Source organism: Nerophis lumbriciformis, linkage group LG36, assembly GCF_033978685.3.
Source record: "Nerophis lumbriciformis linkage group LG36, RoL_Nlum_v2.1, whole genome shotgun sequence".
Classification (NCBI taxonomy): domain Eukaryota; kingdom Metazoa; phylum Chordata; class Actinopteri; order Syngnathiformes; family Syngnathidae; genus Nerophis; species Nerophis lumbriciformis.
This window is the reverse complement of record NC_084583.2, coordinates 21,711,102-21,733,443: the sequence shown is the minus strand read 5'-3', so window position 1 is coordinate 21,733,443 and position 22,342 is coordinate 21,711,102. Positions and strand designations below refer to the sequence as shown.

At 42.0% G+C, this 22,342-nt stretch overlaps 2 protein-coding genes across 3 annotated transcripts in view; both read right to left on the bottom strand.

The window, feature by feature from the left end:
* Positions 1 to 18,224, bottom strand: part of tmco6 (transmembrane and coiled-coil domains 6) — a 40,442-nt gene extending 22,218 nt beyond the window's left edge. Inside the window, exons 1-6 of one of the 2 annotated variants that reach the window (XM_061930570.1) lie at positions 17,784 to 18,224; positions 7,528 to 7,634; positions 3,378 to 3,490; positions 3,123 to 3,306; positions 2,941 to 3,045; positions 2,786 to 2,877 (exon numbers count right to left, since the gene is read on the bottom strand). In XM_061930570.1, coding sequence (XP_061786554.1) covers positions 2,786 to 2,877; positions 2,941 to 3,045; positions 3,123 to 3,306; positions 3,378 to 3,490; positions 7,528 to 7,634; positions 17,784 to 17,874 — 692 coding nt within the window. In that variant the 5' untranslated portion in view covers positions 17,875 to 18,224. The remainder of the gene's footprint in view (positions 1 to 2,785; positions 2,878 to 2,940; positions 3,046 to 3,122; positions 3,307 to 3,377; positions 3,491 to 7,527; positions 7,635 to 17,783) is intronic. The other variant, XM_061930571.2, reaches the window with a different exon arrangement.
* Positions 18,225 to 18,233: 9 nt separating this feature from the next.
* The window catches only part of tcof1 (treacle ribosome biogenesis factor 1), a 29,033-nt gene continuing 24,924 nt past the window's right edge, over positions 18,234 to 22,342 (bottom strand). Inside the window, exons 6-7 of the mRNA XM_061930569.2 lie at positions 20,609 to 22,120; positions 18,234 to 18,531 (exon numbers count right to left, since the gene is read on the bottom strand). Of these exons, the coding sequence (XP_061786553.1) occupies positions 18,455 to 18,531; positions 20,609 to 22,120 (1,589 nt within the window). The 3' untranslated portion in view covers positions 18,234 to 18,454. The remainder of the gene's footprint in view (positions 18,532 to 20,608; positions 22,121 to 22,342) is intronic.

The following is a 22,342-nucleotide window of genomic DNA, read 5'->3' as shown; positions in this document are numbered from 1 at the left end:
CCCCAACAGAACGCCAAGCTTAACATTTTCAAATTTATTGAACATCAAGTAACATTAAGTTGTATACATTCAAACTCAATAACATAAAATAACATCAAGTTCAATAATAAATAAAATAACTGTGCAGCTGTGGTATAACGTGCATCAAGTTCAAAATAAATAAAATAACTTGCATCAAGTTCAATAATAAATCAAATAAAAGTGTTATAAGTTGCATCAAGTTCAATAATAAATCAAATAAAAGTGTTATAACTTGCATCAAGTTCAATAATAAATCAAATAAAAGTGCCACTTTGCAATCTTTGCAAAAAAAAAAGGAGGAGCTATGCATTTGGCAAGACAGGGCAAGTGACAGCACTTTGCCCCGGGAGAGCCACTTTGCTTCACTGTGAAACAGCACGGCTGTATGATCAGCTCCCATTTCCTCACACAGTGCAGAGAACAGTCGCGCTTTCAGTGGTCGTGTTTTGATCAAATTTACCGCGCTCACAACATGTTAAAACCTCATTGAGTTCGGGGCTGAGCTGCCTTGACGCGAGTGCTTCCCGGTGAATGACACAGTGTGTCCAATGCGCATTTGGCGCAACCCTCTTTATTAGAGCCTGCAGCCTGTTTCTTGACCCTGCCATGGTCTGTGCGCCATCAGAGCAAAAGCCCACACCGTTTTCCCATTTAAGGTCGTGTTCTTTGAGGAAACTGTCCATTATCTTGAACAGCTCATCAGCAGTGGCTCTATTGTTTATGTATTTGCAAAACAGCAAATCCTCGCACAGTGACTCGCCATTCACAAAGCGGACGTATGTGATGAACAGGCAGTCTTTATTGCTGTCAGTAGCTTCGTCCACTTGTAAAGCAAAAGGACTTTCTTTTCATTTGTCTACGAGTTGTTCCTCAAGATCACTTGCAATGTCGCATATACGTCTCGCCACTGTGTCGTTTGACAGTGGGACAGCTTTTAATTTTGCTGCGCTTGTCTCGTCAAATTTGTTCCGCTTAGCCCCGCCCCCATTAGTTACTGTTGCTATGTCTGTCAAACGTTCGCTCCTCCCTAGAAATGTAAAACCTACAGGAAAAATAAGTAATTTACATTTATTTATATAGCAGATTTCACAGACAGAATCACAAAGTGATTTACAGTGTGTATAGAAAATGAAAGCATAGTAAAAAAAAAATATCTAAAAATATAATAATAAAAAAAAAAGAATTAAAGTGAAATTTCCTCCCGTTCCTCGCGCCCCACCTGTCATGTCTCTATTCCCCACCAGTGGGGCTCGCCCCACACTTTGAGAAATGCTGTGTTACACCCTCCGACAACACACCGACGAGGCATGATGTCTCCAACGTACGGAAAACAGTCGAAAAAACGGAAAATAACAGAGCTGATTTGACTCGGTGTTTGTAATGTGTTTGAGAAAATGGCGGATTGCTTCCCGTTGTGACGTCATCGCTCCGAGAGGGAATAATAGAAAGGCGTTTAATTCGCCAAAATTCACCCATTTAGAGTATATATATATATAGCTAGAATTCACTGAAAATCAAGTATTTATTATATAAATATATATACCGTATTTTCCGCACCATAAGCCGCCCTGGGTTATAAGCCGCGCCTTCAATGAACGGCATATTTCAAAACTTTGTCCACCTATAAGCCGCCCCGTGTTATAAGCCGCATCTAACTGCGCTAAAGGAATGTCAAAAAAACAGTCAGATAGGTCAGTCAAACTTTAATAATATATTAAAAACCAGCGTGATGTGGGCGCGCATGGAGTCGTATATCAACATGGACGGAGCTGCGTGAAAAAAGCCACCCGGCCTCTTCGCGTAAACTTACCTTAACCACTCGCTCATCTTTTCTTCATCCATCCATCCCTTCGAGTTAGCTTTTATGATGACGCCGGCTGGAAAGGTCTCTTTTGGCAAGGTCTTCCTTTTGAATATCACCATGGGTGGAAGTTTCTGGCCATTAGCATGGCAAGCTAGAACCACAGTGAAGGATGACTTCTCATTCCCTGTGGTGCGAATATTCACCGTACGTGCTCCCGTTGTATCCACAGTGCGGTTCACAGGAATATCAAAAGTCAGTGGAACCTCGTCCATGTTGATAATGTTCTCTGGCCGGATCTTTTTTTCAGCTATCTTGTTTTTACAATATGCACGGAAAGTAGCCAGCTTTTCTTGAAAGTCTTTAGGCAGTTGCTGTGAAATAGTAGTCCGTGTGCGGATGGAGAGATTGCGTCTTTTCATGAACCGGAAACCTGTCGCTTAGTAGGAGCCATTTTGTGGTCTTTACAGATGTAAACACACAAAGGAAATGAAACGTAATATCCGCGCGCTTCTTCTTCTTCTATGGGGGCGGGTGGTTGCTTACAGTAGAAGAAGAAGCGCTTCCTGTTCTATGGGGGCGGGTGCTTACCTTGGCGGTTGCTTGCGTAGAAGAAGAAGCACTTCCTCTTCTACGGGGAAAAAAGATGGCGGCTGTTTACCGTAGTTGCGAGACCGAAACTTTATGAAAATGAATCTTAATATTAATCCATATATAAAGCGCACCGGGTTAAAAGCCGCACTGTCAGCTTTTGAGTAAATTTGTGGTTTTTAGGTGCGGCTAATAGTGCGGAAAATACGGTATATGAAATACTTGACTTGGTGAATTCTAGCTGTAAATATACTCCTCCCCTATTAACCACGCCCCTCCCGAAATCGGAGGTCTCAAGGTTGGCAAGTATGGTTTCAGCCCTAACGAGGACAAGAATTGCATGGCTGGGGGAAAAAAGTAAAAGGTGCTTACGGTATTATTTTGCTTGATGCTTCTTTGGTTTGGAGAAGCTGAGAAAGAGTGAAGCCCACAGCTTCCACTACCACCGAATTATGCTTCTGGTTCTGAACACACATCATAAGTACATTTTACATCCTTTAATGCAGGGTTTATTTTAAATCTCGTACCTCCATACAGTTGGCAAGCGCTGGTATGATTCCCTGAGCCAGAAGTTTGTCCCTCACAAGGTCGCTGTCCGGGCACAAGTTGCCGAGCGTGTAGAGACACAGCTCCTGTGTGAACGCACAAAACAAGGAGATGATTGCTTCTATGCTATGGCAGGGTGCTGGAGGAGGAGACGGGTACTGACGGTGAACATGGTGCTTTGTCCAGACAGGTAGGTGAGGAGGTAAGGGGTGGCGGGCAGACAGGCCGACGCCACACTAGGGTGAGGGGAGTGAGACAGCTCGTGGAGACAGCGGACGGAGTGCAGGCGGCATCGAGTGTCGGTGCCAGTGAGGAGGCCAACCAGCATGTGGATACTGTTCTCTTGCCTGGACAGAATGCACAGGAAGATATTTAGCATCCCCTTCTTTCATATCATAATAACAAGACAGCGGCGTACTTGATGAAGGCGAGTTGAGCCGAGGAGTCACGGAGAAATAGACTCAAAGTTTTGAGGACGGCTTCCCTCTCAGGACCACTGTGTTGAAGTTGGTTGAACAAACCGACAATATCCTGCACACACGAGACATAAACTACCGTCAATTCCGGACTACAAACCCCTATTTTTCCCCACACTTTGAACTAGGGCTGGGCGATGTATCGATATACTCGATATATCGCGAGTTTGTCTCTGTGCGATATAGAAAATGACTATATTGTGATATTGGAGTATACGTTCTCACGCGGTTGCTTTTAGCTGCGGGGCATTAAACTGCAGGCGTTTCTCACTCTTTCTTGTCTCTCCTTCTCACAGAGACTTTAAAAGAAGCCATACTTGCCAACCCTCCCGGATTTTCCGGGAGACTCCCGAAATTCAGCGCCGCTCCCGAAAACCTCCCGGGACAAATGTTCTCCCGAAAAACTCCCGAAATTCAGGCGGAGCTGGAGGCCACGCCCCCTCCGGCTCCATGCGGACCTGAGTGACGTGTTGACAGCCTGTTCACACGTCCGCTTTCTCACAATATAAACAGCTAATGATCGAGGGCGAGTTCTTGGTTTCTTATGTGGGTTTATTGTTAGGCAGTTTCATTAACGTCCTCCCAGCGCGGTAACAACACACAACAACAGCAGTCAAGTTTTCGTCTACCGTAAAGCAGTTCGTCTGCCGTAAACAGCAATGTTGTGACACTTTTAAACAGGACAATACTGCCATCTACTGTACATGCATATGTGACCCACCCATAATGTGTCACATTTTTGTGTTGATTTATTTATTTTATTTTGTGGTTTGAATTCGTTTTTGGAGCTGTCATTACACATTTATCAGTATTCACATTGGTCAGTAAGGGGGCAGTAGGGCGTTTCTTCCCAATTGAATGCTATCACCTGCAGACCGGAAGTGTCTTGTCATTCTGATGCGCGCGACCAGTCTGTGAACAATTGAAACGTCCTGTGTGCTTTTTCCTCCTGTATAACAGGTTAGTTTTGGTGAATCAACTCACTGAATAATATCCATGTGATCTTTATAAGTTTAAGTACACATTCTGATGGTGGAGCCTAACTCTAAAGTGTTTGTGAGTTGTAGTTTGTATTTGTCCAGTGCACAGCTGCAGTAATCAAAACAAAAAGGCGGCGTGAGTGCGCAATGTTTATATAGGAACTTCTGATCCTAATTCAGACTCCCAAATTAGAGCTCACGTTTTCTTATTGATTTTATAATGTATATTTGTATAATGTGTGTGTTCTGAAATAGTGACAGAGAATAGAACAAGGATGGACAATTCAACCCTTAACTCAACAATGAGTAGATGAGTGTTATGTGTGTGTATATGTGTAAATAAATGATCACTGAAATTCAAGTATTTCTTTTATTTATTTATATGTGTATATATATATATATATATATGTAATAAAATAAATATATATAGCTAGAATTCACTGAAAGTCAAGTATTTGTTATATACCGTATATATATATCTTAACCACGCCCCCCACCCCCCGAAATCGGAGGTCTCAAGGTTGGCAAGTATGAAAGAAGCGCACCTTCTTACATACGTCACATGAGCAACGTCACACGCTCCCAGACAGGTAGCAACATGGTAACGTTAGCTGTGATGCTAACAGCTAACGGTGTGGTTTGAGTGGTAATACGAGTGAAAGAAGGTGCGAATCTGGTAACAAATGGAGGAAGAATTAATTCCCAAGAAAAACAGCACAGGGTCCATCGTCTGGCGGTGGTTTGGCTTCAAGCGGGAATATGTCTTTACATGTCAACATCTCCGTTCGGTGCCACACCAACTAAATGCCGAAGCAACTATTTCCACATCAACACCGTAGGACATATACTATTTGATATGTAGCTCATTTTTATGTGACACTTATTGAAATATCTTGTGTCATCATGCACAAAAGTGCACTAATAGCTTGTTTTAAAATGTCTCTGACAATCTTGCACTTTCTGTTTTGGAAATGACATGAATGTTTGTGCCACTGCTTAATAACTGTTTAATAAATACACTTTTGCTTAATTGACTTAGTTGTGATTTCCCTCTCTGCATGAAAGTTTAAAAGTAGCATATATTAATGCAGCATGAAGAAGAATGTTTTAATGTAGACACATAGAATCATCATACTGCTGTCATTATATGCATCAAGTGTTCATTCAAGGCTCAGGCTAAATATCCACATATATATCGTGTATCGCGATATGGCCTAAAAATATTGAGATATTAAAAAAAGGCCATATCGCCCAGCCCTACTTTGAACCCTGCTGCTTATAAAATGGCTAATTTATCGATTTTTCTTCGCTGACGGCCATAATGGAAATCCATCAATCCATTTTCTACCGCTTGTCCCTTTCGGGGTCGCGGGGGGTGCTGGAGCTTATCTCAGCTGCATTCGGGCGGAAGGCGGGGTACACCCTGGTCAAGTCGCCACCTTATCGCAGGGCCAACACAGATAAACAGACAACATTCACACTCACATTCACACACTAGGGACCATTCAGTGTTGCTAATCAACCTATCCCCAGGTGCATGTCTTTGGAGGTGGGAAGGGCCTATCCCCAGGTGCATGTCTTTGGAAGTAGGAAGGGCCTATCCCCAGGTGCATGTCTTTGGAGGTGGGAGGGGCCTATCCCCAGGTGCATGTCTTTGGAGGTAGGCGGGGCCTATCCCCAGGTGCATGTGTTTGGAGGTGGGAGGGGCCTATCCCCAGGTGCATGTCTTTGGAGGTGGGAAGGGCCTATCCCCAGGTGCATGTCTTTGGAAGTAGGAAGGGCCTATCCCCAGGTGCATGTCTTTGGAGGTGGGCGGGGCCTATCCCCAGGTGCATGTCTTTGGAGGTGGGAGGGGCCTATCCCCAGGTGCATGTCTTTGGAAGTAGGAAGGGCCTATCCCCAGGTGCATGTCTTTGGAGGTGGGCGGGGCCTATCCCCAGGTGCATGTCTTTGGAGGTGGGAGGAAGCCGGAGTACCCGGAGGGAACCCACGCAGTCACGGGGAGAACACGCAAACTCCACACAGAAAGATCCCGAGCCCAGGATTGAACCCAAGACCTTCGTATTGTGAGGCACACGCTCTAACCCCTGTACCACCGTGCTGCCCCCATTATGGAAATAACTTAAAAAAAAACATACAAGCAAACACACTGAAAAGGTGTAGTGTTTGTGCTATGGCGCCATCTATTGGACGAGTTCGCTCACTGCAGATGCTGCAGTGCCCTTTCATTTAGTGCTTTCAACCATAGCGTTTTTTTGCTCGTATGCATTCTTCTTCCATCACTCCAAGCAACGTTTTACAGTATAACTAAAACAATTCTTACTTACTAAACCGTCCCCATGTGTGATGTCTGTAGAAGTGTTTTCATGCATATTTTTTATGTGCTATCATAATGTAAACAAGCAAGCGTTGATAGCATTAGCTAATATGCTAACATGTTTGCGAGTGTCTGTGTTAGTATTAGTACCTTACAATGGCATTCTGTTTGTATTGTTCCAGTTTCACTAATTCCTCAGTAAATTCACCAAAATGTCACCGTGGAGTTATTGAGTCCGTTTAGTTGGTTAGAGAGCTAGCATCCACAGCTAGTGGGCGACGATGACTTCTGTTTTGTTTGATCAGCCGTTTTACTGCCGTGTCACAGGCACCGTTTGGAGACAATTAAGGTATGGAAATAAACATTTACAAAATAAATGATAAATGGGTTGTACTTGTATAGCGCTTTTCTACCTTCAAGGTACTCAAAGCGCTTTGACACTACTTCCACATTTACCCATTCACACACACTGATGGAGGGAGCTGCCATGCAAGGCGCTAACCAGCACCCATCAGGAGCAAGGGTGAAGTGTCTTGCTCAGGACACAACGGACATGACGAGGTTGGTACTAGGTGGGGATTGAACCAGGGACCCTCGGGTCGCGCACGGCCATTCTTCCACTGCGCCACGCCGTCCCAAATACTTATTTGTCAATAACTAATTTCACAACGTATATATCTGTGGATTGTAGCCCGGTGCGGCTAATATATGGAAAAATATATGACTTATGTATCTGTAGTCCAGAAAATACGGTCAGTACGATGTTACATTTTCTTCTTTTAAATTCTAGCTCACCTTTTCCTCAGAGGAAGTGTCCATGGTGGCTTCTTGCTGCACCTCATCATCATTCAGCAGGAGTCTCTTGCTCACCAGTTGTTTGTCTCTGCGAGCCTGACGAAGAGCTACAGCACATAAAAAACCTTAACAATTAGAGATGTCCGATAATATCGGCAGGCCTATATTATCGGCCGATAAATGCTTTAAAATGTAATATCGGAAATTACCGGTATCGGTTTCAAAAAGTAAAATTAATGACTTTTTAAAATGCCGCTGTACGGAGTGGTAGGTATCCGGTAAAACACGGACGTAAGGGGAAGTACAGAGCAGATGCGTCTCCCAGTCAGTAGCCCCTCCCCTCTGCCCTCTACAACACAGGAGTTGACGACTGCAGCATGAGAGGTTTACTGGCGACGCTTGATGACCTCATCAAACCGCCGCGGGCGGAGCATAACAACAACACGGGTGTGTTGTTGCCGGTGCTGTAGCCGTGGTTAACAAGCCAGCGAGCTCGGTGACTGACTAACGACACCATGTCTATGGTTTGGTATTATTTTAAAGTGTGTCTGACGGATAAAAAAACTGGCAATTTGCAATGACTGCAAAAAGTTGGTTATGCGAGGAGGAACCAAGACGTCTTCCTTTAATACGAGCAATTTGATCTCCCACCTCTTCAAGAATCATAAGGAGATACACGATGAATACAAGTGGAAGATGGATGAAAAGCAAACACCGAAAAAAAGTAGCACCACACAGTTGTCGCTTAAAGACTCTGCCGAGAAAAAACAAAAATATAACAAAAACCACCCCAAGGCGAAAGCCCACGCAATGTGGCAAAACCTACGGTGGAGTTTGGTGTGGCTAGTCTGGCCTGCATGGCGCACACTTTGCAGCTCGCAGTGAACGGAGGTGCCCTGTCTCAACGCAGCATTTCAGAAGCTCTGACTGACTGCTAGGCCACTTCAAGCACTCACCACTAGCTTGCAGCACATTTGTTACACTCGTACAAATACGTTAGAGCAGGGCAGATTGAGCCCGGTTGATAACACATAATAGTGTGTTAATTCCACAACTGTATATATCGGTATCGGTTGATATCGGAATCGGTAATTAAGAGTTGGACAATATCGGAGTATCGGATATTGGCAAAAAAGCCATTATCGGACATCTCTATTAACAATATTTAAGAAATGACAACTATCAAATTGTCAAAACAACAGATGTGCTGGAAACCAGGAAGTACTTTTCTGTCTGTACTAGGGGTGCAGCCGGCAATAAAATGTGTCGCCAACCAATGGATTTGTCGACAATAGTCGTCGGGTGACATTACTTGTGTTTTTCTGGACGTAAGCAAGTCACTCGCAACAATCAAGTGTGGGAACATTTCACCCTAATCTTGTTAAAGACATGTTAAATAATTAATCGTGTCTATTAGATGTCTACAAATGCCAGGAGTTAATCAATAATACACCTGTGTGCAGTTTTTTTAAACACAACATCACAAAATCCTTCTTTCTGTTTGACAACGTTTGATAGTGTTTGTTTTTATTGTTGCTATTTTTACTGACCTATGTTTTCAATAATAAAAGTATTTTTTTTCCTCTCAGCACTGGGCCTATCTTTGCTTTTGACTTGGACAAGGTTTAATTAGGGCCCGCAATGGCCCATTGCAAAAGGACTCCCACAGGGAGTCCTTATGCAATGGGACATAAGCACCTATTGTTCTTCTAAGGTTTTATTATTAGGGCCCGCAATGGCCCATTGCAAAAGGACTCCCACAGGGAGTCCTTATGCAATGGGACATAAGGACCTATTGTTCTTCTAAGGTTTTATTATTATTATTATTATTATTATTATTCCGCCGCCTCTTCGAACAGTAATTTGACCCACTTAACATGCTTCAAAACTCACCATATTTGACCCACCCATCAGGACCTGCGAAAATTGTCTTTTAATAAAAAAACCAAACCCCAAAACTCAAAATTGCACTCTAGCGCCCCCTAGGAAAAAAACAAACTAGACTGCCTGTAACTCCCACTAGGAACGTCGGAAAAACATGAAACAAAATCCTCTATGTAGGTCTGACTCAGACCTAACTTTCATAATGGTACCTTCTCGGGCTAAAATCAACAGGAAGTTGGCAATTCCCCCTTCAAGACAAAAAATTACTAAAAACAGTCAGTTTTGCTTCTTTGAGCTGCAATTTGACCCCCTTAACACGCTTCAAAACTCACTGAACTGAACGCACACATCAAAACTGGCAAAAATTGCGATCTAATAAAGAAACCTAACCCCAAATTTTAAAATTGCCCTCTACAGCAATTTTTGAATAAAACTGATAAAAAACTGCTCCTCGGAAGAAAAAAATTACAAAACTGCCTGTAACTCCCACTGGGAAGGTCGGAGAGACATGAAACGAAAACCTCTCCGTAGGTCTCACTTAGACCTACATTTCATAAATTGACAACCCCCAGCAAAAATATACAGGAAGTTTGCTATTCCCCCTTCAACACAACATTTTTGTAAAAACCCGTCACCTTTCTTCAAACATTATCTCCTCTGAGCGCGTTTGTTGTTTCGGCTTCAAACTAACACAGGAGAGAGATTGAACCCTTCTGATTAAAAGTTGGTGAAAGAGTTGTGATACCTGCTCCGGTTTTGATTTTATGACCCTTCAAAGACCTGCTGCACTGATGCTCCTGCGGTGCTGTTTTTTTAAGATGGCTGCTCAAAAGCAGGAAGCACCAACGTGCCCACACAATGCAGACAAGGTAGGTACACTAGACAAAAGTCTTGGGACACTTCAGACTACAAGTAGACAAAAGTATTGGGACACTTAGGACTAGCACCTGCCAAATACGCGGGCCCGTCCAACGCTGCTTGCAGCTTTAATAGTCTTTTTGGTTTTTGCAACAGCCTCAAGCAGCAGAGTTACAGTATAAATAAACATTTAGAAATGATTGAGTCAACTTTGTCAGTGAGTAGTTAACACATGGCAAATATATATTGAGATGAAATTCAAAGCAGTTGGCTAAATTAGAGCCACTGAATAAATAGGTTTATACGTCATTATCCAATTAGTCGTTGACTAATGGTTAAGATAATCGATGACCACAATAGTCGTTTGTTGCAGCCCAAGTCTGAACATTTCAGCAGTGCAGCTGCAACATAGGGATAAATGAACAAGTGACTATAACATGCCAGTAAATCACTTAACTTGCACATGTCTGCAACTCGGCTTTAATTTGGTTTGTTTAATCTGTCATTGTTTTTACAATGAATTTGCACAATTTATTCTATTCTATTTATAATCATTTCTCATCAACCTATGCTATGCATAACCTACTCTATTCAAAGTATTTTGTACATACATACAGTACAGGCCAAAACTTTGGACACACCTTCTCATTCAATGCGTTTTCTTTATTTTCATGACTATTTACATTGTAGATTGTCACATCAAAACTATGAATGAACACATGTGGAGTTATGTACCGTATTTTTTGGAGTATAAGTCGCACCAGCCGAAAATGCATAATAAAGAAGTAAAAAACATATATAAGTCGCACTGGAGTATAGGGCAGGGCCGACATCCGGGCAACTGAGCTACATACGGGTTCTTCGAGCCATAGCAACCTGACTGGCGTTGAAAACAAACCGTCGCCATTACTCTTTAACCTGTCGACCTGCGCTGATTAAACCCGTCATTCTGCCTCCAAAATGCCAAAAAACTGTGTTGTTTTTGGTTGTGCAAACCACAACTGTAAACAGGGAAAACAAATGTCGTATTTTGTTCTGCCAAAGCGTGCTAAAAGCCCACAGAGACGAGACAAATGGCTCGCAGCTTTACACCGGGAAAACGAGGATGGTTCTCACTGGAGTCCCCCAAAATCCCGGGTCGTGTGTTCGGATTACTTCCGTTTCTGGTAAATATAAGGAACAAAAATCCACCTTCTTAACCACAACTTGGCTATACCGTCCATGCTAATGTTGAACCCGTTGAATTTTTACTGAATAACGTTCGACAGCTGAAGTTGTTGTTGCACAACAATAACATACGGTATAAAGGCTATTTCCAGTAATTCAGCAAATAATAAATCATAATACTGAACTGAATTTGAATGAGCTCTCTACAGATATAATAAATATACAGATACTGGTAGCCACTGTGTCATCCTTATTATCATTTATCAACATACCTTGGGTGATTTAACAATTTTTATGTGATTTATTCGTTATATAACAACCGACCTGGTGCGCTTGTGAGGTAGACATAAAGATTTCCAAATTCCATGTCCGGCCATTGTTTTGGATTATCAGTCCACGCATCTGCTGGAAGGCGGTAAGGGCAGTCGTTTAATCCAACTACAGAACATTTTAACTCGTATCTTAACCTAGCCTCACTGGAAAGACTATTTACATAATCATACGCCATTTAGAACAGTTTAAAATGCCGTGAAACCTCGTTAAATGCCTTTTCTGTCAGTGCTGTGTTCGCTGTGAGCTGGTTTGTTTTCAACGAATTCAATATGGCGACCGCGTTGCTAGGGGATTGGCAGGCGGAAGTGACGTAGGTCCGCCCTCGCCTATAAGTCGCATTTTTTGGGGACATTTATTTGATAAAAGCCAACACCAAGAATAGAGATTTGAAAGGTAATTTAAAATAAATGAAGAATAGTGAACAACAGACTGAATAAGTGTACGTTATATGAGGCATAAATAACCAACTGGTATGTTAACGTAACATATTATGGTAAGAGTCATTCAAATAACTATAACATATAGAACATGCTATACGTTTACCAAACAATCTGTCACTCCTAATCGCTAAATCCCATGAAATCTTATACGTTTAGTCTCTTACGTGAATGAGATAAATAATATTATTTGATATTTTATGCTTAAGTGTTAATCATTTCACACATAAGTGGCTCCTGAGTATAAGTCTATGAAACTAACTATGAAAAAAAACTGCGACTTATAGTCCGAAAAATGCGGTACTTAACAAAAAAAGGTGAAATAACTGAAAACATGTTTTATATTTTTTAAGTAAGTAAGTAAAGTTTATTCTTCGGTCAATGGTCAACAAAAAATAAACAAACAGTTGTACATTCATAGATTGAAAATGAAAATGTTACAGACCGAAAGGGTTTAGGCTGAAGTTGAACACTTATAGCGCCTAACCCTATAAACAATGTCAAGTACAAGATGAACTTCCGAAAATTATGAAATGTCTTTTGTACAACATATTATAAATACACATTATACACAATATGAACACTGTTCAATTATATACACAGTAAAGGCATGGGAAATATCCTTGTACGCGTGTTAAACCTTTGTACCAATTTATATACTATATACAAACAATTATACTTCCATTATTATTTATATCCCACATTTAGTATTTTAATTACCATTGATCATAGTATTAACTACTGTGTTGATTCAAGAGTGATATATTTTTCCAAGACATTGGTCTTAAAGTGTTTTTTAAATGTGTGAATGGACCTGGAACATTTGAAGGAATCATCCAAGCTGTTCCACAGTTGGACCCCCCTGACACAAACACATCTACTTTTTAAGCTTGTTCTTATCTTAGCTTTCTAGAAGACAGCTGAACCTCTGAGGTCATAGGGATTCTCTCTGGGTTTGAACCTCTCCTGTAGACACCGAGGCAGCATGTGCTTATGAGCTTTGTACGTCACAATAGCAGTGTTGAGGTCAACAAGATCATGCAGTTTTAATGTTTTTAATTTAATAAACAGAGCATTGGTATGGTCATGATAATCTGCATAATTTACAATTCTAATCGCTTTCTTTTGAAGTAAGAATGTAGAGTTGATGTTTGTTTTGTAATTGTTACCCCAGATTTCAACACAATAATTAAGATAAGGGAGTACGAAAGAATTATATAACATATTAAGAGCCTTTTGATTTACGGAGTTTTTGATTTTATGTAACATAGCAATATTCTTTGCCATCTTTGTCTTAAGTATATTTATGTACAGTTTCCAATTTAATTTATCATCTACCGTATTTTCCGCACTATAAGGCGCACCTAAAAAACACAAATTTTCTCAAAAGCTGACAGTGCGCCTTATAACCCGGTGCGCTTTATATATGGATAAATATTAAGATTCATTTTCATAAAGTTTCGGTCTCGCAACTTCGGTAAACAGCCGCCATCTTTTTTCCCGGTAGAACAGGAAGCGCTTCTTCTTCTACGCAAGCAACCGCCAAGGTAAGCACCCGCCCCCATAGAACAGGAAGCGCTTCTTCTTCTACTGTAAGCAACCACCCGCCCGCGTAGAAGAAGAAAAAGCGCGCGGATATCACCGTACGTTTCATTTCCTTTGTGTGTTTACATCTGTAAAGACCACAAAATGGCTCCTACTAAGCGACCGGGATCCGGTTCATGAAAAGACGCAATCTCTCCATCCGCACACGGATTACTATTTCACAGCAACTGATATTCCTGTGAACCGCACTGTGGATACAACGGGAGCACGTACGGTGAATATTCGCACCACAGGGAATGAGAAGTCATCCTTCACTGTGGTTCTAGCTTGTCATGCTAATGGCCAGAAACTTCCACCCATGGTGATATTCAAAAGGAAGACCTTGCCAAAAGAGACCTTTCCAGCCGGCGTCATCATAAAAGCTAACTCGAAGGGATGGATGAAGAAAAGATGAGCGAGTGGTTAAGGTAAGTTTAAGTTTACGCGAAGAGGCCGGGTGGCTTTTTTCACGCAGCTCTGTCCATGTTGATATACGTATGTTTGTGATTGCACATTTGCGTACATTTTGGGAGTGAACAGAGTTGTTAGAACGCTGGTTTTTAATATATTATTAAAGTTTGACTGACCTATCTGACTGTTTTTTTGACATTCCTTTAGCGCAGTTAGATGCGGCTTACAACATCGGGCGGCTTATTGGTGGACAAAGTTTTGAAATATGCCGTTCATTGAAGGCGCGGCTTATAACCCAGGGCGCCTTATGGTGCGGAAAATACGGTATATAGATTCCCAAAAATGTTGTTGAATACACCCTTTCTATCTCCATATCATCAATTCTTATATGACACTGTATGTTATTTTTCCTATTTCCAAAAATTATATATTTTGTTTTATTTAGGTTGATTGACAGTTTATTGGCATCAAACCATTGCTTTAGTATGTGGAGTTCGCTCTCTACAGTCTCTAAGAGTTGGCCAAGGTCTTGCCCAGAACAGTACAGACTTGTATCGTCAGCAAAGAGAATACAATTGAGTTTTTTTTTAAAGATTTTGCAGATATCATTAATATACAATAAAAACAATTTTGGTCCCAGTACAGAACCTTGGGGCACTCCATGTGTTATAATCTTTTTATCTGAATCTACATTGTTGATATGCACATACTGTTCTCTACCACCAAGATAACTTTTCAACCAATCATGAGCAAGACCTCTAAAACCATACCTCTGCATTTTGTTTAAAAGTAATGTGTGATCGATGGTGTCAAAGGCCTTGCTCAGGTCAATAAAAACGGCAACAAACTCCCTCTTATCAATAGCAGTGGTTATCTCCTCAACTAGTTCCATCACTGCCATGGAAGTGGACCTGTTTGGTCGAAAACCGTATTGGTGTTCACATATTCTAGTTTCTTCAAAATAGCCGACCCTTTGCTCTGATTACTGCCTTGCACACTCTTGGCAACTAGAATATAAAACATGTTTTCAGTTATTTCACCTTTTTTGGTAAGTACATAACACCACGTGTTCATTCATATTTTTGATGCCTTCAATGACAATGTACAATGTAAATAGTCATGAAAATAAAGAAACGCTTTGAATGAGGAGGTGTGTCCAAACTTTTGGCCTGTACTGTATACACATACATATACCGGTAATTGTCTTTGTGGTACTCCTTGGGGGCAGCACCAGGGCCGGCCCGTGGCATAGGCCGTATAGGCAAATGCTAAGGGCGCCGTCCATCAGGGGGCGCCACGCCAGTGCCACAAATGTTGGAGAAAAAAAAAAAAAGTTGGTACTATTATTTCTAAATACAAAAAATAATCCCACGTTAATTAAAATGCAAAGTAAAGCCTATATAATAGAAATATTATTTGTTACAACATTACATAGCCCCCTCCCTTCCCGTATCAAGACTCTTTTTGGACGTCACCACATCAAAAAATCAACACAAGATGTCAAAACGGTCAAAACTGTCAGGTGCCCAGGGAAGAAAAAAGAGAAAAGAAGAGGAGAAACGAGAAAAAGACAGAGGTAGCAGGTAGGTAACGTTAGCCTACATGAAATTATTTGTCTGTTACAGAATGTGATAGTAACCTGGCTTTTTAGCATTAAGCTAATGTTACATGATTCGGCAATTGCTAATCAATAAATAGCTAGTTCTGTTTTAACGTCGGGTTAATATTGTGGAGGGGGCTCAATTGTTATGGAGAATAATAATGTAACGTTAGGTAATTACAGTACTCCCACCTTACATTCCTCAGGGACATTTGTATTAGATCTTTTAAGCAGGTATTTTTTGTTTACATTGTTATTGCCTTCTGGTTAGCTAATGTTTGCCCTGCAGGTAATAGTCACTTTTCCACCCATTAGGTATAGTTGTAAGCCTAGTTGTTAAAATGCACATCATTAATGTTAATTAAGCAATATGTATGTAAAAAATATTGTATTTCATACATTCATTTTTTATTTTTTGCATTCATTTATTTATTCATATTTTTTTTTAATCTTTTTTCTCCCTATGTCTAGCATTAAAAAATTACAGTTGGTACAAAATGCGGCTGCTAGACTTTTGACAAGAACAAGAAAGTTTGATCATATTACGCCTATACTGGCTCACCTGCACTGGCTTCCTGTGCACTTAAGAAGTGACTTTAAGGTTTTACTACTTACGTATAAAATACTACACGGTCTAGCTCCGTCCTATCTTGTCGATTGCATTGTACCATATGTCCCGGCAAGAAATCTGCGTTCAAAGAACTCCGGCTTATTAGTGATTCCCAGAGCCCAAAAAAAGTCTGCGGGCTATAGAGCGTTTTCTATTCGGGCTCCAGTACTATGGAATGCCCTCCCGGTAACAATTAGAGATGCTACCTCAGTAGAAGCATTTAAGTCCCATCTTAAAACTCATTTGTATACTCTAGCCTTTAAATAGCCCCCCTGTTAGACCAGTTGATCTGCCGTTTCTTTTCTTTTCTCCTCTGCTCCCCTTTTCCTTGAGGGGGGGGGGGGCACAGGTCCGGTGGCCATGGATGAAGTGCTGGCTGTCCAGAGTCGGGACCCGGGGTGGACCGCTCGCCTGTGCATCGGCTGGGAACATCTCTGCGCTGCTGACCCGTCTCCGCTCGGGATGGTGTCCTGCTGGCCCCACTATGGACTGGACTCTTACTATTATGTTGGATCCACTATGGACTGGACTCTCACAATATTATGTCAGACCCACTCGACATCCATTGCTTTCGGTCTCCCCTAGAGGGGGGGGGTTACCCACATATGCGGTCCTCTCCAAGGTTTCTCATAGTCATTCACATCGACGTCCCACTGGGGTGAGTTTTTCCTTGCCCGTATGTGGGCTTTGTACCGAGGATGTCGTTGTGGCTTGTGCAGCCCTTTGAGACACTTGTGATTTAGGGCTATATAAATAAAGATTGATTGATTGATTGATCTTGTTAACTATTCTGATTGTTAATTTGCTTTCTTTAAGTAAAAAAAAGGTCAAAGACAAAGCTATTTGGTTTCTTGTGAGTATATACAGTTCACTGCCGATGTGGGGGGGCGCCATCTAAAATCTTGCCTAGGGCGCCAGATTGGTTAGGGCCGGGCCTGGGCAGCACGGTGGTAGAGGGGTTAGTGCGTCATACGAAGGTTCTGAGTAGTCGTGAGTTCAATCCCGGCCTCGGGATCTTTCTGTGTAGAGTTTGCATGTTCCCTGTGACTGCGTGGGTTCCCTACCCCCAGTCAAAATAATTGCCATAACCAAACCAACATCGTGGACACGTTACCCACTGGTGTGTTAAGAGAAATCCAACAGACATCACGTTATCTGGGGGTTAAATCAACAAAATTATTCCCGGGCGCGGCACCACTGCTGCCCACTGCTCCCCTCACCTCCCAGGGGGTGAACAAGGGATGGGTCAAATGCAGAGGACAAATTTCACCGCACCTAGTGTGTGTGTGACTATCATTGCTACTTTAAATTAACTTACCTTTCCTTAATGCACATTTGTGTAGCCGAACACAACACATGTCCAACTCGTTACCTTTTTCGCGTTCTCGTCTCTTTAACCTGAAGTCCTCCAAACTGTAGCCAGCTCGACGAGTTTTATGGCAGACTCTACTTAATCTCCACATATTTGACAGTTTATCAACAAACACTGAAGTTAATTCGACAGAGTGTCACAGTCCTTTTCTCCCCCTCACGCACACAAGTTAGAACGTCTTCTTCGGCATTGGAAATGTGACCACCACAAATCACAGCACCACCTGGCGGTACAAAATCAAATACAGACTCGTCACCACTTCAAATACCTTAGTAAAAACATGTTTTTATTTGTATAAAAGAAGATTCTACAAGAGGTGCAAACTAATATTTAAAATTATTTTCATTATAAAACTGCTTGTCAGTGTTGTGGCAAGAAGCACGGCGGTTTATTTAGACTCCAATATTAAAAACAAATGAAGATATTACAAAACACTTTCTGACCCTGCCGAATCTCGGGGTGCAACAACATGACATTTGTAAACATCACGTGTATAAAAGCAGTTGAAAACTGACCAATATGTGCCTAAAGTAAATATTCATATTTTTTCTCTCAATAAAATGGTGGTGTTTAATCTTCCAGATTGTCAGTACTATCCCACATCTGGAGTACTTAGCTTGTTCCATTAAAAAGGAAAATGACACGTGACTTGACTCTGGATGGGCGATGTGTCAGGCTGGCTCCTGGGGTTTGTCATGTGACCATGTAGGTGTTGCTGGGAACTCTTCTGAATCCTGTTTCCCTTTCTCTGCAGACACAAAAGATGACAAAACATCACACTGGAATTAGAAGCACTTATTAGGTCCATCAGTGCTAAATATTATAAACTTATCACTTTCCTCTGGCACTGTTCCACTAGCATTCAAGAAAGCGGTTATTCATCCTCTGCTCAAAAGACCTAACCTCGATCCTGACCTCATGGTGAACTACCGACCGGTGTCCCACCTTCCCTTTATTTCCAAAATCCTCGAAAAGATTGTTGCACAGCAGCTAAATGAACACTTAGTGTCTAACAATCTCTGTGAACCTTTTCAATCCGGTTTCAGGGCAAATCACTCTACGGAGACAGCCCTCGCAAAAATGACTAATGATCTACTGCTAACGATGGATGTCATCTATGTTGCTGCTTCTTGATCTTAGCGCTGCTTTCCATACCGTTGATCATAATATTTTATTAGAGCGTATCAAAACACGTATTGGTATGTCAGACTTAGCCTTGTCGTGGTTTAACTCTTATCTTACTGACAGGATGCAATGCGTCTCCCATAATAATGTGACCTCGGACTATGTTAAGGTAACGTGCGGAGTTCCTCAGGGTTCGGTTCTTGGCCCTGCACTCTTTAGCAGTTACATGTTGCCGCTAGGCGACATCATACACAAATACAGTGTTAGCTTTAACTGTTATGCTGATGACACCCAACTCTACATGCCCCTAAAGCTGACCAACACGCCGGATTGTAGTCAGCTGGAGGCGTGTCTGAATGAAATTAAACAATGGATGTCCGCTAACTTTTTGCAACTCAACACTAAGAAAACGGAAATGCTGATTATCGGTCCTGCTAAACACCGACATTTATTTAATAATACCACCTTAACATTTGACAACCAAACAATTACACAAAGCGACTCGGCAAAGAATCTGGGTATTATCTTCCACCCAACTCTCTCCTTTGAGTCACACATTAAGAGTGTTACTAAAACGGCCTTCTTTCATCTCCGTAATATCGCTAAAATTCGTTCCATTTTGTCCACTAGCGACGCTGAGATCATTATTCATGCGTTCGTTACGTCTCGTCTCGATTACTGTAACCTATTATTTTGGGGTCTCCCTATGTCTAGCATTAAAAGATTACAGTTGGTACAAAATGCGGCTGCTAGACTTTTGACAAGAACAAGAAAGTTTGATTATATTATGCCTATACTGTATATACCTTTATATATATATATATACACCTATACTGGCTCACCTGCACTGGCTTCCTGTGCACTTAAGATGCGACTTTAAGGTTTTACTACTTAGGTATAAAATACTACACGATCTAGCTCCATCCTAGCTTGCTGATTGTATTGTACCATATGTCCCGGCAAGAAATCTGCGTTCAAAGAACTCCGGCTTATTAGTGATTCCCAGAGCCCAAAAAAAGTCTGCGGGCTATAGAGCGTTTTCTATTGGGGCTCCAGTACTATGGAATGCCCTCCCGGTAACAGTTAGAGATGCTACCTCAGTAGAAGCATTTAAGTCCCATCTTAAAACTCATTTGTATACTCTAGCCTTTAAATAGCCCCCCTTTTTTAGACCAGTTGATCTGCAGTTTCTTTTCTTTTCTCCTCTGCTCCCCCCTATCCCTTGTGGAGGGGGAGACACACAGGTCCGGTGGCCATGGATGGGGTGCTGGCTGTCCGGGGTCGGGACCCGGGGTGGACCGCTCGCCTGTGTATCGGTTGGGAACATCTCTGCGCTGCTGACCCGTCTCCGCTCGGGATGGTTTCCCGCTGACCCCACTGTGGACTGGACTCTTACTGTTATGTTGGATCCACTATGGACTGTACTCTCACAATATTATGTTAGACCCACTCGACATCCATTGCATTGGTCTCCCCTATAGGGGGCGGGTTACCCACATATGCGGTCCTCTCCAAGGTTTCTCATAGTCATTCACATCAATGTCCCACTGGGGTGAGTTTTTCCTTGCCCTTATGTGGGCTCTGTACCGAGGATGTCGTTGTGGCTTGTGCAGCCCTTTGAGACACTTGTGATTTAGGGCTATATGAATAAACATTGATTGATTGATTGATTGACTTATTCTATTCAACTTAAGACTTACTTTGCTTTTTCACAGACGGAAGTTGTGGCGTGTACAGGGTCAACAGAGGCTGTGTATCGATAAACCACAGTTTTTTCTTCTTCTTCTTCTTGACTTCTGTGTTGGGCTCTCCTGTTTCTTCACTGCTTTCGTTCTCTTTTTCATTTTCATCCACTGGATCCTCATCAGGAAAATATTTGTCATTTTTTTTCTCCGTTTGGTCCTCTGTCTGCTGAGGATTTTCCTCCACATGATGACTCTTTTTCTTCCTCTTCTTGGATTTATTTCCCCTCACATCAGCACTTGGATTGTCCATCTCCTCGCTCCTGCTTGCCTCCTTGTCGTCGTCAGTCCGCTCTGGATTTTCCTGCTCGGAGATTCTTACATCGTCCGTTTTCCTTCTCTTCTTGTGGGATTTTTTCACTTTAACTGTGAGCTCTTCTGTGTTGGGTTCTTCTGCTGTTTCTTCACTGATTCCAATCGCTTTTTCATTTTTAGCCAATGGATCAGAAGATGTGTCTTGTTTCTTCTGTGTTTGGTCATCTGGCTGCGGAGTATTTTTTTCCACATGATGACTCTTTCTCTTCTTCTTCTTCTCCTTTGATTTATTTCCACTCACATCAGCACTTGAACTGTCCACATTTAAAGCCGTCTCCTTGTCGTCGTCAGTCCGCTCTGGAGTTTCCTGCTCGGAGATTCTTTCCTCGTCTGTCCTTTTCTTCTTGTGGGATTTCTTCTTCTTGACTGAAAGCTGAGAAGTCCCCTCACCATTACCTATTTCCTCCTTTTTCTTCTTCCTCTTGACTTCCGGGTTGGGCTCTCCTCTTTCTTCAGTGCTTCCGTTCTCTTTTCCAGTCTTAGCCATTGGATCCTCATCTGGAGAAGATTTGTCTTTTTTCTTCTTTGATTTGTTTTCCCTCACATCAGCACTTGAACTGTCCACACTTGGAGCCACCTCCGCGTTCCTGCTTGTCTCCTTGTCATCACCAGTCCCATGTGGATTTTCCTGCTCACAGATTTTCACTTCGTCAAGTTTCTTTTTCTTCTTCAGGGCTTTCTTCTCCTTGGAGTTAAGATCAGAAGCTTCCTTGCTATCACCTACCTCCTTCTTCTTGGATTTCTTGTCTTTTAAAATGGGCTCTAAAATATCAAGTCCGTTAGCAGGCTCCTTTCTCTTTTTCTTAGTCTTCATTTCTTTTCTCTTCCCCACTTTGTCTACTACTATCTTTTTATTACAGCTTGCTACGTCCTCCACAGGTTTATCCTTGATAGATGAAGCCGCAGCCGTCGCACCTTCTGATGATATCAGACTTTGTGCCATGCTCAAGGAAGCCAAGGAGGTCAAAGGTGAGGTCTTCTTTTGTAGACTAGACTTAGATTGTTTCTTTGTCACTGCTTTCTCCTTGCTCTTCTTTTTAGCTGGCTCTTTAACAGGCATGTCAGTTTTAGGCTTAGCCCGAGATTTCCTAACTCTCTTTTTCGGTGCAGAAGAGTCCAAAGAGTTGATGGTATCTATCTTGGCTGCATCAACCTCTGCGGAAAAGAAAATATATCTTGTGTGAATTCAGGTAAGAGAAAACATGGCACTAAATAAGTCTATGAATGTTCTCATTCATCCAGGTCATTGTCATCTGAAGACATTCAATCGATCGCAACTGGACTGTTGGGTTTGTCTTGGAGTAGGCTTCATCAGTTGGTGCTCATAGACTTAGATCTGACCAATCGGATGAGAGGAGACAACCCAAACAGTCCATG